The sequence below is a fragment of the Phasianus colchicus genome, chromosome 18 (assembly GCF_987193195.1).
Source record: "Phasianus colchicus chromosome 18, bPhaCol1.hap1.1, whole genome shotgun sequence".
Classification (NCBI taxonomy): domain Eukaryota; kingdom Metazoa; phylum Chordata; class Aves; order Galliformes; family Phasianidae; genus Phasianus; species Phasianus colchicus.
In genome coordinates this window covers 9,938,661-9,957,102 of record NC_143453.1, presented here as the reverse complement: position 1 = coordinate 9,957,102, position 18,442 = coordinate 9,938,661, and the positions used below count along the sequence as shown (strand labels likewise).

Here is an 18,442-nt window from a genome sequence, read left to right as displayed (position 1 = left end):
CTGAACTGTAGTCACCCTTCTTTTGGTGAAGGAGTTTTGAAATAGATGATTGCTTCTGCACATTTATTTACAAGCCTCATCTATGTAAACTACACAGTAAAAATGTATATGGGATTCTGGCTTTTCCTATTGTTGGTGCCTATTTATTTGTTCTCCTTTTATAAGAAAAAAAGGAGTAAGTCTTGATATTAAGAATATTTAGTCTTGGAATTGCCTGCTTCACTTCAGTTCCATGCCTCAGTGAATTACTTCATTTTTATGTACTGAAACAGGTAACTTGAGTTACTTTCTTGAAATAAACTATTTCAAATCATTGCATCTTAGCTAAGAGTAACCAAACTGAAAAACTTTGGTGTGCAAAGAGAAGCTAAATTTACATTCTATAAGTGGGGTAACTTGAAGAGCTGAGAGCCAATTACAACACAAATCAGTTGCAATCAAACCTTCAACCTCTCCTCAACAGGCTAGCTAGCTTGAATTTAAAGCATCAGTTAAACTGAATTAGATATTTGCACGTGTAAGAGTTGAATTAAAAACAAATTTTAAGAGGGTTTTTTTGCCTTACATTGTACAGAAGGCCCAGATTTTCACCTGGCACCTTCATGAAGATGTGGAGCAACAGGATACAGAGGAACAAAATTATGTCAGGGGTCTGGAAAATGTCAAAGGGTATTTAAGTTGAATGGAAAAGTGGTATTTGGAGGGATAGATTTACATAGAATTACTGACCTGGACTTTCTAACTTCTGTCTCTACTGACAATCCCCCTTTCTTTTCTCAGTAAAATGAGAATAAAAGAATTTTCAGACAGAGAGGGAAGAACTGAGATTGCTTAGTACTTTAAGTTCCACAGCATGAAAAAGCAAACCCTGCTGAAAAAAGAAAGAGAGCAGGAATGAAAAGACAGATTTACCAGAATAAAGGAGTGTATGTAGATCCTATAGTTCTGAAGTGGCTTTGATTTACAAGCCATAAATAACAAACCAAAAAAAAAAAAAAAAAGAAAAAGAAAAAGAATCTACTCAACCATTATTTTAATTAAGACTTCACATTATGATTACTTTATAGCTTTCCTCACACGAAAATAACAATCTAACATGACTGTGCTTAATTGAGAAAAATAAAAAAGTGATTGATGGCATTATAGTACTTAGTCACCTGAATACGAGAAGTCAGCAGATGCAGCTGACAAGAGCAAGATTAAAATCAAGCCTTACCCAATACATAGCCCTGTCCTTAGGGGACCATGCTGCTATAGGTGGGGTTGATCATGTTTTACAGTTTGGCAATACTCAGCACGGATTGAAGCCATGGTACGTATAAAAAACCCAACTCTGAGCTCACACAGGACCGAACACCCCAAGTGACAGTACCCACAAAAAATACAGAAGCCATCAACTAATTGCTAACTGCATGTCTGAGCAGGCCCTTCAACGTGCTAATAATATTCCTTTGTAAGTACAAGTAGTCATTGCACACACACTGAGGCACTCTGCCTCCAAAGACACGTATTGTATTTCACAGGTACCAGTTGGCACACCAACCTGCAGAACTATTAAAAATATCTCAGGTGTGATGAGGCTATGAGACCTTCCCTGCACCTTAATGTAGTTTATGGCATATTTTATGAAGATGTTAACAATCATTCCCATTTTTAAGACCTCCTTCATTTAAACCACTGCAGTCAGAGTGCTCAGCCCATACCCAGCACACTTTCAAAGTAGTGTTGATTCAAACCCCTCCCTTCCCCCCATCCCTCCCTCCCAGAATTTGAGATACATTCTCCCTGTAACTGACACTTTCTCATAAGATTTTGTTTTGATACACCTTTTGTCCTGCAATGTTTCACCACGCAGCAGCGCTCCGCTAATCTACACTTCAATAGCAGAATCCACCAGAGGTACAGGTTTAAATAGCACATATTGAGACGGAAACAATGGCTCTACAATAAATAAATAAATAAAGCCCTATCACACGCTTAAAGCCAAATGCCTGCTGGGACTTTGGTTCAAAAGCACATTTGGAAACTGATCCCTTGAGAAGATATGTTTGTTACAGTGTTTGGCCTCAGGATTTAAAAGGATTTGCTTTTAAACTCTTACTTTACTGCAAGTATGTGACTGGAAGCCTCAGGTGTGAAAGTCTTTTGATGAAAGAGACTAGTGTGTGCCAGATACAGTGAATGAAAAGCATTAAGTCTAACAGGACCTGGAAAGTGGGAAGCAAAAAAGGAGGTGGATGAAGTCCACCAAGTTTAAGGCAAGCAGATACTTGTAATGCAAGTGGGGTGGGAAACCACAAAAGCCCTTGAACTCCTTACTTTGCATACATGAGAGATTACTACAACAGAATTGAACAAAGTTGCCAGGAAGGGTCATTTCCATTTAATCAGGTAAAACCGGGCTGAAATCCACACAACTATTACTGAGATTTGTTTAACAATAGGGATCGGTGTATTAGCTTAAGGATCAATATATTAGTTTAGCAAAAGGAATCAGTGAGTGCCAATTTTAAAACTTTCCACTTGGTGTGTGTACAGCCTTGTTTTCTCTTAATTCTGCTTCACGGTAGTCTATTTTATTTTTTATACCCTACAGGTGCAAGGACATCTTCCTCAGATTTTTTGTTATTTTGGAAGTTGCTTATTATGGTCTAACAAGCAATGGAAATTTGCCAAATTGGAGAAAAACAGCTGAAGGTCAGCCAAACATCTCTAAATGCAACCACACGTGTCCAGGGGAACATTAACATGTTTAAGAGTTCTTGGAAAACTATGACTATGTATGCAGATGTATCACACATGCATGTCTTAACTCTCCCAAAGTAGAACCTGAACTCTGAGAGCTCCTGCCTATTTGTGAAGTCACCCATTACCTACCCTGAAGAACAAAGGAATGCTGCTTTCTAACACTGCACTGAAGTTACAGATTGTTCATTGCAGCTTTCAGATGACACAACTACTACCATAAAATGCTGCAGCTGCAAGGGGCCATAGAGGTCACCCAGGCCTTTTGCTCTACTGCAGAATCAGCTCCACATAGGCCACTCCAGACCTGTACACCATATAGCTTCTGGAGATGAATGTACAATAAAAGTCACTTTCTTGTTTTCTGAAAAACAATTGCATTCCAGGAGAGAAGAGTCTTGTGTAATCTTTGTCTACACAAAACAAAAAACTACATAAGTTAGTGAAGAAATGTAAGAAAAACCTGCAACAAGGGACCCAGTGCTAATCATACTGGACATTGTAAATCTTGATTCAGTGTATGGTGTAATGCATTACATAAAAACAAGCCTTTTCAAAATATGTATTAAGAAATAATTATGTTCTATTTGTGGCAGCCAAAGGATTCAAGTGCACTGGAGAAGCATGGAAGTTTTCAGGCCTACAAAAACCAAAGCTCTGAAACAGAAGCTCTGCAGGAACTCTTGCCTCTGAAAGGTTGCTCTTGTTTCCTTATCATATCTCAGATCATGTCTAATATAAACTTGCATCTAATAAGCTATTTAAATCCCAAAGTCTTATTTTGTTTGATGTCAAGCTATTTCTAGGCTTCTCAAGTTTTCAAAGCCATACCTACTGTTAGGAGCCCAATCAGTATTAAATGTAAAATATTCAGTCTTAGGGCAGGAACTTGAATCCGAGTATTTTAGATAATACCTTCAATACTACACTAACAGAACTCTGAATGTCCATGGGTATTTCTCTTGTGATCACCAATTTCCAACTCTTCTTACAATCTGCATATCATTCCAAGTTCAGTGGACAAATGATTTTGGTACGTATACTCTTCCATCTCTCAGCTACTAACAAGTATACAGCTGTTATTTTACTTCAAACAAACATTCTTACAACAGCATTTAAGCCTCTAAAAACCTTCCTTGGCACGGAACTCGACTTTAATCATTGTATGCAGCTCCGCCTCGTGGCCATGTGTGCGTATTGCAACGCCGTTAGCAAAACGGGCAAACTAAAACCAGAAGTTGTTTGCAATAAAAAAATCCTTTTCTGGTTGTTTTGACCGATGACGTCAAGCGTATTAAGTTATCATCTAGCCCCAAACTATGACTCTTTAACCCTAGTATTGCCATTGCTCTGTGTGTACCCCCCTTCCCCATTTTACTTTCTTTACCACCAGCTACTTCAATTTCAACGCTGAGTTATTCCATTTACAACAGGGAAGAACAGCATAGAGTTTAGATATATGAACAATTCAGTTGGGATATCGTGTTTTTTCATTGTTGGATTTCCATTAATACAGGTTGTGGGTTTTTCCCCCCCCAGTTTCAGCTAGCTGAGATGTTTTGCACACACAGCATTAAATGCTGAAGTGGGCATCTTGACATTCTCTTTATTTCCTTTTTCTATTGATCTCTTTCTGAAGAAGGAAATTAAACTGATGTGACACAAATGGTAGAATACAGAGGAAGAAAATGCTTAATCAAGGCAAACAATTTTGAAATCAGCAGCTCATGCATGCCAGGAAACAACTTTAGGCAGCATTTAGAATGTAACAGACTTATTTCTCTATATTAGAGCATCTTATAGATTCTTATTCATTATGCAGAACTGCATAGTGCAAATATAATTAAACTCCAAAGTAACAGAGTGGAAAAAGATAGTTGTGATACTTAGTTAAGGATGCGACAGCAGAAGACTTCAGGAAGCAACAGTGCAATTCCTTTAATCAGAAATAATCATTTAAGAGTCTGTACCAAAGTTACAGGAGCTCAGCATCCCATCTCTGCTCATGGCCCAGAGATGGCATAAGAACAAGGCACACATGCAATCATTTTTCTCAGAACACTTCACCAGATTCCAAGAAGTTGTATGGAAGCTCCTGAAGTCACCAGTAAAAATGCATTAATTTAACAGGGTTTGCTAACTGTTCCCTCCATAAAATTATCTGGCTGTCTCCCCCCCCCCCCACTATTAGCACCAATAATTGACAAAATAACAAATTAAGATATCAGAATTTCTTAATGCACTTCTCTGAACTGGACATCAAGGTTTGGGTGCTTCATTTACCTCAGCATCTTGAAATACACAGTGATTCAACAACTGGGTCACAGCTGAAAGATTCAGTGCCTTCCACATGACACCAGGGTACTTTTGCATTAAACAATTACCATTTGAAAGCTTTTTTACTGCATTCAAGTTGGATAACCATACACATTCAGATGTCACTCTCCCATGATGATGCAACTGTTCTCTTTGAAGCAAACAAGACACTAATTATAGAGGAGAAACAAAACTGATTTTTTTTTTTATCTGGACACAACTACAAATCCCATTGAAGTAAACAATGAAGACTGAAAGAAATCGCATTTAAAAACTAGGTTTGTTATTTACCTATAAATTATAGGCATGTGTAAGGCTGAAAAACCTCTTAGCCCTTTCAACACTCCTTTACAAAAACATAGATGACTAAGATGACTCAACTTTGAAACAGCACTTAACACACAGACACTAGATGTCAGTATTTACTATCATCATCCTTTAAATGTATTGTTCCATAAGAAGTGAAAGAGGATGAGGATAACATGTGTGAAGAACTGGGATTTGCACTAAGTTCTGGCATCCTCACATCACCATTCACACTACTCATAGCTTCACATGTACAGCTTATATCCTCATATGTAGAACTGTCACACAGCTGATCTCAGTGAGATTTTGGCTAGACTTTTTCTTAAGAAACAGTCATACAGCACTGTGTTGTAAACCCAGTCATTTACTACATTCTCCCTTCCCCAACATTGACACCAAGCAATCTTTTCTGCGTAAGACTATTCTCCTGAATTTTAAAATAGGATTGAACCAAAGTAGATCCAGACAAAGCACAATTCTACGTTCTTCAAGCTAGGAGCATTATATCACATCACTTCAACATCAACGGTCTGATTAACAACCCTGATATTTCTCAAGTTACCAGTTCTTCCTTGCTCAACCATGACATATTGCAGAAGCTCTAAGTGTCAGAAGTCTCGTCCACTTAATCCCACTAAATTACTCCTCGCCCATCTTTCTTTCAGAGGGTGTGATTTAATGGAGCCACATTTTCAATATGAGGTATATTCTTATCTACCAGGTGGTATACTGGCAGATGAAAAGATGAAAAGAATACATAACGTAATCCACAATGCCAACATTCACACGCTTTTAGGAGAGTACTTTGCACTTCACAGAATTAAGCCTAATCACAGCAGAAATTTAAGTCTAATATTTCTACACAAAACATTCCCAAAATATGAAGTCATAGCTAGTGAGTTAGGCAAATAAAAATTAAGTCACAAATACCTTTGAAAAGAGATCACTCATCATAATAAGCACCCAGACCTCAGTTTAAGTTAAGTTCCATTGGTAACATACTTGTCAACTCAATTTCAATTAATGATGTCTATCTCATCTTCTTTCCTCTGTTGAAGTATGGGAATTTGTCTAGCACTTAATCTTTACTGCTGAAGCTCAGTAAGAGCTCCAGTTCAAGCCCTGCTGTAAGGTAACACTGTGGACCCACTTGTCTCCAGGGTCACAAAAAGGGCCTGGGATGAGCTGCAGACCCTGGTCCCAAAGACCTTGTTTACACAAGATTCCTATTTATTTCTTAACATATTCTCCATGGATAGAACATAACTACATCTGAGCCAGTTGTGGTCTCAGATCATCCAATCCAGTAACAATTTAGACAACGTTTTCAGATTTGGAACCGCACGCGAAGTCCTATTCAAAGTGCCTGACTCTGCTAAGTGGCTTTGAAAACCCAAATCCTAACACTTGCTGCTTCTTAATCTTTTTGTTTGTGGTTGTTCTACCAATACTTATGACATACTGATTAAAAATACAGACCAGGATCTGATTGTGATTAACAGTACCTCTTCTCAGTATTCAGTCAGTCACAAACTATGACACACACTGTAAGAAATCAAAGCTACGAAATATCTTGGAATATCTGGAGCTGAAAGGAAGCCCTCTTTACTTTGATACAGAACAGTGGAGCAAGTAGCTTTTAAAATAGTTCAGTACAAGATTAACTGTAAGAGAAGGTGTAATTGAAATAATATCAAGACTCGCAAACTTTTAGTAGCTGTCTTCATTACTCAAATAAGGAGAGTTAAACATCCATGAATCATTGAAGAAAAATAAAATCTCTGACTTGGAAAATCTGAAGATCACGTCATATCCAAACTGCTATTCCAACTACTGTTACAGAATTAGAGTGCAGTAGATTCCATGGAGTTGCATTATATCTTAAAGCAAGCCTAGGAGTTTATGATCTTTTCAAGCAGAAGTTCATTTAAGAAATCCTCATTTGTCAGAATTTGACTTCCACCAGTTGATGAGATTGAGCCATACATTTTAATCAAGAGTTGATTAATGTTTCTTCTCTCTCCACTTTCAATAAAGACTCAATAATATGTTCTGCCCAATGACCCTATACTCTATTATTTCCAATTGAGACAGATGAAGTCGTGCTCTTCAGACAGCCTGATTTCCCAAGAACACACCAGTTGATCACCTGCTACATTGCCTTGTAGCAAAAATGTTTATTACCTATATAAGTTTCTATTTAACATACCTGAAGTATATCATTAAAACCTGAGGTAATCAGATTGCTAGAAATTCACACTGGAATAGTTGTTTGCATAAAAGAACTAAAAAACAGTTTGCTTGTAACACTGATGCCAAAAGTAACCAAAAGCTCTATGGAGGAAACAAGATTACAGGGGACAACCAGCAGATGACAGCACTCACTTAACATTAAGGTACTCCCAGCCTTAAATCTCACGTTTTCCATTTATTAGCATGTATGAATACACCTACAGTTCATTAGATACAACTGATAGCCAAACACATATGAGAATAGTTCAAAGTACTTACAACTAAAGTATACTGGCACAATAAAATGAATGATTTTAACTTTTTCAGTGCTTTCAAGCGGGAGGAAGTGAAATTGCCACGGCTGATATACCACAATATAGCTTGCTTAGATTAGTGGACTTTTACATGTTACACCAACAAAATCCCTGCTTTGTGACCACAAGCCTACAGAACACCTTGTCTTTGTTTCTGCTCATCACTAAGACAGGGGGAAACAGGTTTTCCAAATACATTCTGAATTTAGATCATTAACAGCTCTCATGCTAAGCAGCCATGTATCCCCACACGCTCTGAGCCAAAGTGGCTTTTATTTTTAAATTCAGTTTCTGAAAATACCTCACTATACTTAGTATCACCTACCAGGTGCTGCCACTGAAGTCATAGCCCCACTCAGTGTCAAGATCCTTCTTCTGTTTTCCCCTTTTCTAAGTCACTGGTTTATTTATTTCCATGTAGTAATCTTTTCCCTCAGCTTTGCTATGTCCAATTTAGAGAAATCACCACACTTCCTCTTTTCATTAAATGTGCTCAGTACTTTTTGTATAAAATGAATACTGACTGGATCAAAAAATGTATATTTTTGATAGGAGAAGGTTTAAGCCAAAGCACTAATTAGCCAACACAGATGCAGGAAGTTAGATTCTGATGATGCAATCAGATAGAAAAGAAAATAATAACCGGTCAAAGAGGGAAAAATGATGCATTATACCCTCAAGAAAGGGATTTGATTTGTTTGCCTTTTAAAGTCAACTGCTGGAGCCGAATGAGCTGATACCCAGTTTTAATGTATGGAGAGGAACATCTGTGATGGGGATGGTCCAGAATACACAACATACAGAACTGATGAGACATAAACCCCATCTCAGCTTCAGAGGAAAAAGGCAACCCTTCCCTCCAACTACAGATCCTAGCAAGAGCCCCACAGAAGGGAGGGTCAGTGGTAATCAGCAAGCACTAATGCATTTCAGATGCATCTGTAATACACCTGTGTAAGAGTCAGCACCTCAGCCCGTCTCTGTGCTGAAACAGCTATTTTTACTTTTAACAGCAATAGTAAATTCATTTCCTCTGAGGAGCAGGAAAATAGGAAATCATAACTCACATAGAGTAGAACTGCTGTGTTATGTTACATATGCAGTTCAGTCCTTTGGTGCGTAAGTTATTTTTGCAGATAATGCTTTGTCCACCAATCTAGAAAGCTCTAACATGGACAAGAACATCACCAATACGGGTGGATTAAGGCAGAATGCCATTATTAGTCTGAAGTTTCACCAAATACCTGCTCTCTAAATCTTGCTTGCCCTTTCCACATTTATTCCAATAATTTAAATTCTGAAAAGTAGTGTGCTACTCAAAGCCTTAACAACAACCTTTACCAGAAGTTATAAACCACCCTGTTTTTCTAGATTCCTTTGGGATTGAATAACTGTCAAAAACAAATACTTCAGAGTCTTGCATTCTTATGGGGTCACCCTTAGCACACGAAGAGAGTTCAGTGGGAAATATTGGTGGTAGGATGGTGGTTGGTTTGGATGACCTTGGAGGTCTTTTCCAACCTTGGTGATTTTATATTTGGGTCCTGATAATTTTGGCAATGCAGACCTCAGTGATAAATTTATTACCATCCATCATAATATAAAATGATTAAATACGACACAACCTCAGTTCTTCCAATAAACTCATGCCAAAGTTTCATTCTTTCCAACTCATGACAAAGGTTGCATACAAAGTTCTTTCCAGCTAGCATAAGTTTTCAAGCTTTTACTATTTATAGAAATCAAATCTGTTTTAGAAAATTAGATCCCTTCATAGAAGAAAAAACTGTTTACTCAGCCACACAGCTTGTTTAGTAGAAAACATTAAAACTTCCTCAAATTCCAGCATATTGTTCACTTTTGAAAGCCACTTCTAAAACACCCTTGAAGGTATTTTTACAAGGAGAAAATGATTGTATGCTAGAAATCATATTTAATTACACCATTCTCTTCACAGCATCCCCTTTGACTAAAGGCCAGAAATGCCAGATATTCTGTTTCTAGGTGGAAAGTTGGTACCAATGCTGATAGTTAACTCTAATTCTGATTTCTTGCATAGGGTATCAAAACAGGTGGAAGAGACATCTGTTATAGTCTGATGGTTGGAGGACTATCTCCAAAAGCTGTTAACATATAAAGAACATTTTCACAAGATCAACTCTTACCTTCCAACAGAAGTTTGAAAACCACTTTACATCGGTTCTCAAAGGGACTCTATGAGAGAAAAGAAGTTTAAAGTTAAAATCCTTTATGTTTCTAAGGTGATAAACGTACTTCGTTCTAACAATTGAATTCGTAAGTAAATCCCTCCTTCCCCACAACCCTCCCCAGTTTTGTAGGGAGAAATAACAAATGTGAGAACCCTTTATTATCTTCAAAAAAGCTCTTGCAAGACACATCACCATTATCATTATTTTTCATGGAGAATATTGGATGTAAACATTTTTTCTTTTTTAAGTTAAAGGCACTTGTGATAACAATTAGTGTAAATGCATAAGTTCTAGACATCATCCCTTGTATGTAGGCCAGTACCAACCATAGCAAGGATTTTAGATATTCTAATATTCTGATACCCAGTGTAACACAGTGAAAAGCACAACAACGATAGCAGAGCAGCAAGGTCCTAGGCTGCAGCATTCAAGGGTTTGCTCAAATGCAGCAGCCACGGGCACAGAAATAAAGGAAAGAATCTGCTTACCCTCAGAAGGCCTCAGAAATGCTGAGATCTCCATCAAGATACCTTCATCTCCTCTGCCAACCCTTAAATGAGAGCTGGATCCCGGCTCCACCCCTTCCAATCACTCAAGTTCATTGCCCGCACCTGAGCTCCCCTGGGTTGGCCCTGCCTTCCCACCAGGTGCTCCATCACTGCTTCAGGCTGTGACTCAGCATTTCTGCTACACCCAGCTTGCAATCCCCTGCTGGATTATGCATCCATTTCCAACAAATAACAGGACTGGAACATCTACATAATTACTATACATACAGCATTTTTTCCCCCTTGGGTATAACAAAATATTGCCTTTTCCTCAGTTACATTTTTAATATATATAAATATTTATATTTTTTTATATATACTGAGCAGACATTCTTAGTGAACAGCTAACATATTTGTTAGCATTTATCATAGAGCATTACTGAACACTTAGGATTAAACACCAGAGGCATCCTAAACCAGGACTAAAGGATTACAGTAGCCTTTCAGGAAGCTGCACTTCCAGTGATGTTTGCAGTTGTTGTTTCCCACCCTAAGTATGGCAATGTGATTATAGAAGTATCTTGAATTCCATCTTCTTCTCATCCTCATTTAAATGCAGTGTTGACTCGTGAATATACAACTGTAGATACAGCAAAACAAATCTATGCAGGTCACCTCGGACTTTTTTGAGGTAGAAGGAATAATGCACACGAGTCATTTCCTGTTCAAAAGGACAGAACAGCTCTTAAGGCAGTTCTGACATGAAATATCATTCTTTCTTAAGCTCTGAATATAGAACCAGCCACTAAATTCACATGGACAGTGGTGAACTGGCTGGAATGAAAAATTAGATTTGTACATGTCAAAACCAGAATATTCTATCAGAAGTAAAGGCAGATTCAGAAAGGCTACTAAGGAGAACAGCATAGAAGCCTCCTTTTAATTGCTGAAGTGAGACGTCCAAATTAACACAAGACCATATCTGCATAATTGAAAAGACTGTGATCTAAAATAATGTATGTTCAAATAAAAAGTAATAAAACATTAAAGTTCCTGTGAAATTTCAATCAGAAAATCAAATGCAGGTATTCAAAGAGAAGTGATTTAGGCAATTATTTTAAGGTTACAAGATCAAACCCTTTTTTTATTACTTTATATTTGAACACATACATTAATATCAACTTTTCCAGTAAGAACAGAAGAATTTACTCTAAGTATTTAGAAACAGGCAAGAGTTTACTACTTGAGAGAAACAGAACAAAATGCACAAGGAAATGGAGGAGAGTACAGCAGCAGTTTTTACTGACCCTCTCCATCACACGAAGAGCTGATCTAATTCCCAACAGCTTTAAATTACACCTGTGGGCAATGACTGACAAAGAGCCACCTGTGACTTGCATAATGAAGTGAGGTGAACTCCATTACTCCTTGTACATACATGTGTGTTAGAAGAAGGAAGAGTAGAGAAGAACAAAGTTGCACTGATCACCTTTGCTAAACTAAGCTAGAATCTTGCCTGCTGATCCCAGGCATATTGTCCCTATGGTCCTGTATTTCTGGGTGACCCGACACCTTCAGCTTAGCAGTATTTGGCTGTGGCATCTCAAGTATTGGATTCTGATAGAAGGAGCCTGCAAGTAGAAATTTGATGGAGGATTTTTAAAGAAAAATCCTGCAAACTTTCAGCTTTAAAACCTGAGGAAATGAACTTAAGCCTTTGATTCACCAATGTTTTACACTGTAGTGCAACCACATGTACCCATATAAATCCCATGTAATGGTAGCATTCACCTCCAAAGTACAACAGTACAGACTTCTTCAAAACCACTAGTAATACTGTGAGAACCTTTAATTTTTTAACGACAGCAAATTGTCAGAAAAGGAGATGCATGTATTGCTCACACAAAGCAGAAATATCAGTTTTTAAAGATCCTGCTCTGCAGGATGCAGTCAACAATAAAAAGGAATAATAAAATAATAAAACTTTCATTACTTAATAGTAATGAAATATTGCATTTATATGCTTATAATTAATACGACAGTAACTTTTTCCCCATCTGAAACTGCCAATATGCAAATTTTGCCAATGAAAATTTGTTTATTGAAATTCAAGACTTAAATTTCTTAAAAATTAAAAGTTATTTATTTGATACCAAACAAAGGTTCACCCTTCATGTGAGTGGTTAGATAAGGTGGTATTCAAATTCATGTTTTATAGCTCAAAGAAGCCTCAGATTTCTGTTCCAACTCAAGCAGCAGGAAACACTTTATTCCTTTATCACAGAGCAACTTTGCCACTGTTTGCTTTTACACCTGAACAAGGCATTGCCACATATACCCATGTAAATCACAGAGCAGCCATTGTCCTTCTGGGTGCTCTTTCCTCAGTCCCATAAAACAGAGATGTATAGCTAAGAATTCCCAAATGCCCTTGGAAATTTAATTGATTTCTAATGTAATAAAGATCTGACACCTGCTGGATCTCCAAGAGCAGGAATCTGGCATGATTTATATTTCCCTAAGATTTTTTTTTTTTTTTTAAGGCCCTGGAAAAAACTGCTTGAAAGGAAACATTTCATTCCCACAACAAATTCATGCTTTGCTCGTGTCCTGATTACTATAATTATTCTCTATTCATTTTGAAATATACTATTATGATAGTTCAGACTTATTAACTTGTGACAAGACTCTGAAAGAAAGTGCTAAGCTATTTTACGACACGAAGCACAAAACATTTGTTGTTTGCATAATTTCTCCCCCAAGTCCTTTGAATGTCAAAAGCTATTTCCTCATACAGAAAAGAAAGTACTATTCTTGGAAGACAACACAAAGAAAAGTTCATGTTCTCAGACTTCAAGCCATCCCTAAATTAGCAAGAATAAGCTTACCATTGTCTTATCTCATTATTTAGTTGGAGTAAATTCGTATTCTGAAGTCACATACAGCTTCTTACCTTTGTCTAATGGGTGCAGAGCAGTCAGTATAAGAACAAAGATATGTTTTTAAAAGGAATGCTTATCTTGGGCTTGTTCCAAGCCCATCTAGTAGTGCTAACCACCGAGTAAGAACAAGCTGCTTCATTTATCCTACACTGAGATAGCAAGAGACTTCAGAACAAACGTGCCAGTTTAACAACAGGGCGTGTTGTTTGCACACAGCTATCCCCAGGGGGTCACAGTTACTGCTATTCCAAAAACAATCCACATTTCAGATCCAATGCAATGATCAGCATTCGAAGCTTCATTCACAAAAATTGAAGCTTAGGACCTGTTACTTAAAAATCTCTTATTCAATACAAATCACCTTTCATTCCACATCAACACGAACTATTTTATGCAATACAAAATTACTCGCTGAATTTTTATAGAATAGAGTATTATTGGCATTTCCATACATTAGAGGAAAAGAGAAAAACACACACTGATGATAACAGAGTTGTTCCAAATAGGAGGGCAGGCAAAAGTAATTACTTAAGACATCCATAGATACTTTCTGGATGCCAGATCACCCAATGATAAGACAGCTAGAGATGAGAGAACCCTTCCCAAGGTATGTCAGCCTTTCATGGTACTCTTTCCTTTAACGTAAACACATTTCTATGAGACTAGACAAAGTAAGGCTGCTTTATTACCTCAATTTAATACAGTTTCCCCACACACCAGCCCTGTAACCACTAACACAGGGATGCAAACCTTCATGGAGTCCCTCCAAGCACACTGCATGGTTTGCAAACCATAAAACATAACTTCACGAAATCAAAACTTCTTCCCAATGACCACTGGGACATTTATTTTAACTTTTATTTGTTTAAGATCAGGTTTGAAGTAGGAACCACATAGAAGAACCACGCTTAATTTGCTCATTTGCTGGCAAGCAGGGCACTAATTAGTTACAATTATCAGTCGTAAAAGCTTTACTAAATAGAAACAGGCACTAATTAGGCTTGCAGCTCCAGAGTCAAGGCAGGTCAGCACGTGAGGCTGATTGGACACTTCTATTTGATCAGTGCACGCAGGGAAAGAAGATTGAACAGGAAACATCGTAGCTCATCATACATGGTAAACAGCACGATTGCAAATCAAGTTTGGATTATTTATTCTCTTGCAGGGCTTACGCTATGGGCGCAGATCGTGGCAGTGCACAGCAATCACTGCAGCAAAGCAAACGCACAGAGGAAACAACGTTTCCATTTGGGATCGTGCCTTACCTGTCCGCTATCTCCTAGCGCGGGTACATCGAAACTCACTAAAACGGATGAAATCGGTCCCCATGAAGGGTCCGGCACCCCGCACCAGAAGAAAGGCTCTACACGGGCGGGAGCAAAGCGCGCAGACCGCGAGGAGCGCTGCAGCATCCCGCGCTCACCTGCAGCGCGCGGTCAGCGAGAGCGCGCCGCTCCCGCCCGTGGTTTTCCTTCACCTGCCGAGCGCTGATTGGCTGCTGGCTGCCGCGTTTGCAGCGAGCTCGTGCTGCTCTCCTCAGGCGGTGCTCGCGTGGGTGCGCTGCAAAACGGCCGGAGGAAAGCTGAGAGGGAGAGATGGGCGGGTGCTTCTCCCCGAGGAATTCGCTAATTTGGCCGTCAGGGATTTCGAGCGCGGTCCGACGAATTCAGAAAACAGGTGTTTATTCGGGAAGTTTGCATTCAACGCGAAAGAAATAAAAAAGTTTGGAATGCAAACTCTTGAAGCGCGGTAGAGAAGGAAGGAAAGCAGAAGAATGACCCGGTGCAGCTTCCCACGGGCAACAAGCTGCTGGTTGACCTAACGAACTTTCTGATGAGGAATAAGAGAATTCAAAGTCTTTGCTTTCTCTGCACGTACATCAATATGCAGCAGAAGCATGAAAAATAGCTTGTGCCATCCCTGCTGCTTCCTATAGGAGATAAGAGAATGCAAGGTAATAACATGAAAAAGTGCAGTTGCACAAATACTGGCTGTTCAATGGTAAAACAGATCTGGCACCTTCTCATCACTGGGTTTCTCTTGGAAGCTAATGAGGTACTTATGCATTGTTTCAGTGTATGCTAGGCATCTTTTGAACGTGATAACAGCTTAATCAATATAACATAATTAGGTAGAAGCGACTTTCTGCATTGTACCTTTCCCATCTTCTAAGCAATCTCACCATACGTGTGCAGGATCTGTTAGATCACGGCCTGAGCCAGTGATTGTGCAGCTGGTGATTGTGCACGGCCAGCCCTGGGAGCACAGCTGTGAGCAATTCATCTGCCTGACCAGAAGTCGCTCCTCCCCCAAACTCATTTAAGGGCTGGCAGCTAAAGGGGAAGCACGTTTACTTGGATATTGCTTCCCTTGGGTGTTTTCTGATCCTTGGAAGGGGTGAGGTGTTTTTTATTGCTGAATTGTGATAATTCCTTTCTTGGGTAACCTGAGGTCTGGTTGGTGGCAGTTGTATCCTCTGCCTTATGCAGTACACTGTGCAGCTGCTCATCTATCAGTGAGATTCTGTGAGTAGTTTCAGCCTACTGATATTAAAGGGAGGGGAGGGAGGTAGTTATAAGTACTTCTTTAGTTCAGTGAGTTTTTTCACCTGTTCTTAGTTTCCTTAATAATGAGATATCCTATACATTCCTATATTATATTTTTTTCTTGTTGATGCCTGCCTTTTCTCTTTTCTGTTCTCTTAGTTCTGCTGAACTAACTACTGATTTCAAGTATCAAATGTGCGGCTCACATCAGTTTTTGTCCTTAGTGTACTAAAACTTCATTGAGGATAGAAAAGCTTCCTCTGGGAAAAGGACTCATGATGCTTCCCTCTTTTTATATAAGATGTTTTTTGCTTAGCCACAGTTACACTGTTCCCTACAAATCTATGTTGTGTTTTTCTTATGGAAAATACTAGATATTGCTTATATCATATATGAGAAAAGGTTTTCTCTCAGTATGCTTTCTGCTTTTCCTGGTGTGGTTGCTGACTGAGAAAGGTCTCTTATCATGGAGAGAAGGTTCATAACTTCTTGAAGAGAAATTTTTTTGTCCCTAGATCCTCAAAATCAAACTTTTAATCATTAAAATTAATGGTTTTGATGGTAGTTTTTCTTGACAGAGGCGCACACCTCTGAGCACAAATCCTCCGTGATATCTGCAATGATGACCATGCTGTTGTTTTGGGTGATAGATTTGAAATATTCTCTTTTCTTTTTCCAGGAAGTTACTCTGCTGGAATAGGCTTCTGAGACGTGATTAAAGGTAATAGCTTCAAATCACTGAAACTCTTAAGTGTTTGTTACATGCTCTTAGTTATCTATAATTGAATATGCAGCTAAGAATTCAGTTAACTTTTCTGAAAATATTTCAGCTCATTGGCTTTGTGAAATCTCCTGGGTCAGTCATTACATTACATTTACTGAATACCATCTTTTCTCATCCCTTTCATTTTCCAGTTAATACTCAAGTCTGTTTCTATGCAGAGGACTTGTGCTTGAGCACTGAGCAGACTGCATCTTGGTTTTGTTAAGTCCTAATCAAAACTCTTATGCTGGGAGTATTTGGGTTAATTTTAGGCAGTACACTCAGCAGGATTATTCATGAGTAAATATTTCCATGATTAGTTTTGTCACAGAATGTAGAGTTGAAATGAAATTTGAGATCTTAGTATATTTCTTTATTTTGTGAATGTAAACTTCACAGGAGAACACAGTTTTTTGTTCTTTCTTAAGGTATGGGTCAAATTATAAATTTTTCGAAGGGAATTTATCAAGACATTACTGAAGTGATTATATAAGAATATAAAATACAAATACTTTATGTTGCTATCCCTGGCTTTCTATAAAATTGCTCAGAGTTAAGACTATAAATCTTACCGTAGTTTTGCATTTAGTTTGGACAAAGAAATCACATCATTTTCTGACAAATCTCATGTTTATCTTCTAATGAGCTAGCAAATGTAATTGTATTTTTGTTAATTCTTGTTTACATTTTTTTTTTCTGAACATAAATGATTATTTCTCTTTGCCATGTCCTAAGCTTTATGAACTGTTCAGGTTCTTCAGGTGAAAGTATTGAAGGTATTTGGGATGCTACTTTTTATCTGTGTTAAAGAGGTGAAAATAACACTGGCAAATGGAAGATCAAGCAACTGGGAAGAACAGATCTAATCACAAATGTGAATTACAATTCACTTTTGAATGGAACAGAGATGTTTTCCATTCTTCCTTACGCTATATTCTCCTTTAAAATAATACAAGTGAGACAAAATGTGTAGAAATGGTTAAAGAGGAAAATGATTCTGGAAAAACCTGTCAAAAATTTGATCGATGTGCTAGCAAAGTAGCACTTTCTTCCTTACTGATTTTGGGTTTAGCTGATTTGTAGAATTCAGAGAAGAACGTATTCAGATCTAGTCAGAATGGAAGTGTCTGAAAAGTGGCTTGATTTATGTGGTTTTAAATGCAGAAAACTCTAGATTTTGTGTAATTTCCTCTATAATTCAGATCAACTGTTCTGTGCAAAGCTGTTTGAAGAGCTTACTGGATGCTCAAGTCTGAGCTAACTCATTTCTTCTGGATGCAAGCTGAAGAATCTTCATACTAATGCTAGGAGTTCATAAGTATTAAATTCATCCAGCTATTAGCAATTATTTTTATGTAAATACCCAAATAGTAGCCAGTTTAAGAATGTTACCTTCTGTTTCTTTGAATCAGATTGTGGTACATAGAAGATTATAACCTGTTGTTCCAATATGCTCTGCACCCCAAGCCAACCAGTCCTTGTGTATTTGATATTGTGAACACTGTACTAATTGCCTTTCAAGCTACTACATGCAGCTCAAACACTGTATGAATTGCCATTCAGGCTACCACATGCAGTTA

The 18,442-nt window shown here is 38.1% G+C and overlaps 2 protein-coding genes across 7 annotated transcripts in view; one reads left to right on the top strand and one right to left on the bottom strand.

The window, feature by feature from the left end:
• LOC149915544 (uncharacterized) overlaps positions 1–14,980 on the bottom strand; it is a 28,176-nt gene extending 13,196 nt beyond the window's left edge. For 3 of the 4 annotated variants that reach the window (XM_090152698.1, XM_090152699.1, XM_090152697.1), the window contains exons 1-2: positions 14,819–14,980; positions 10,079–10,127 (exon numbers count right to left, since the gene is read on the bottom strand). In XM_090152698.1, the coding sequence (XP_090008824.1) occupies positions 10,079–10,127; positions 14,819–14,965 (196 nt within the window). In that variant the 5' untranslated portion in view covers positions 14,966–14,980. Of the gene's footprint in view, positions 1–10,078; positions 10,128–10,611; positions 10,632–14,818 lie in introns of those variants that run through there. The other variant, XR_016472104.1, reaches the window with a different exon arrangement.
• A 155-nt stretch (positions 14,981–15,135) lies between these two features.
• Positions 15,136–18,442, top strand: part of TMEM132D (transmembrane protein 132D) — a 216,689-nt gene continuing 213,382 nt past the window's right edge. The window contains exons 1-2 of one of the 3 annotated variants that reach the window (XM_090152598.1): positions 15,136–15,507; positions 16,779–16,820. The gene's annotated coding sequence lies outside the window, so the exon portion shown is untranslated. Of the gene's footprint in view, positions 15,508–15,887; positions 15,951–16,003; positions 16,079–16,778; positions 16,821–18,442 lie in introns of those variants that run through there. The other 2 variants (XM_090152597.1, XM_090152599.1) reach the window with 2 other exon arrangements.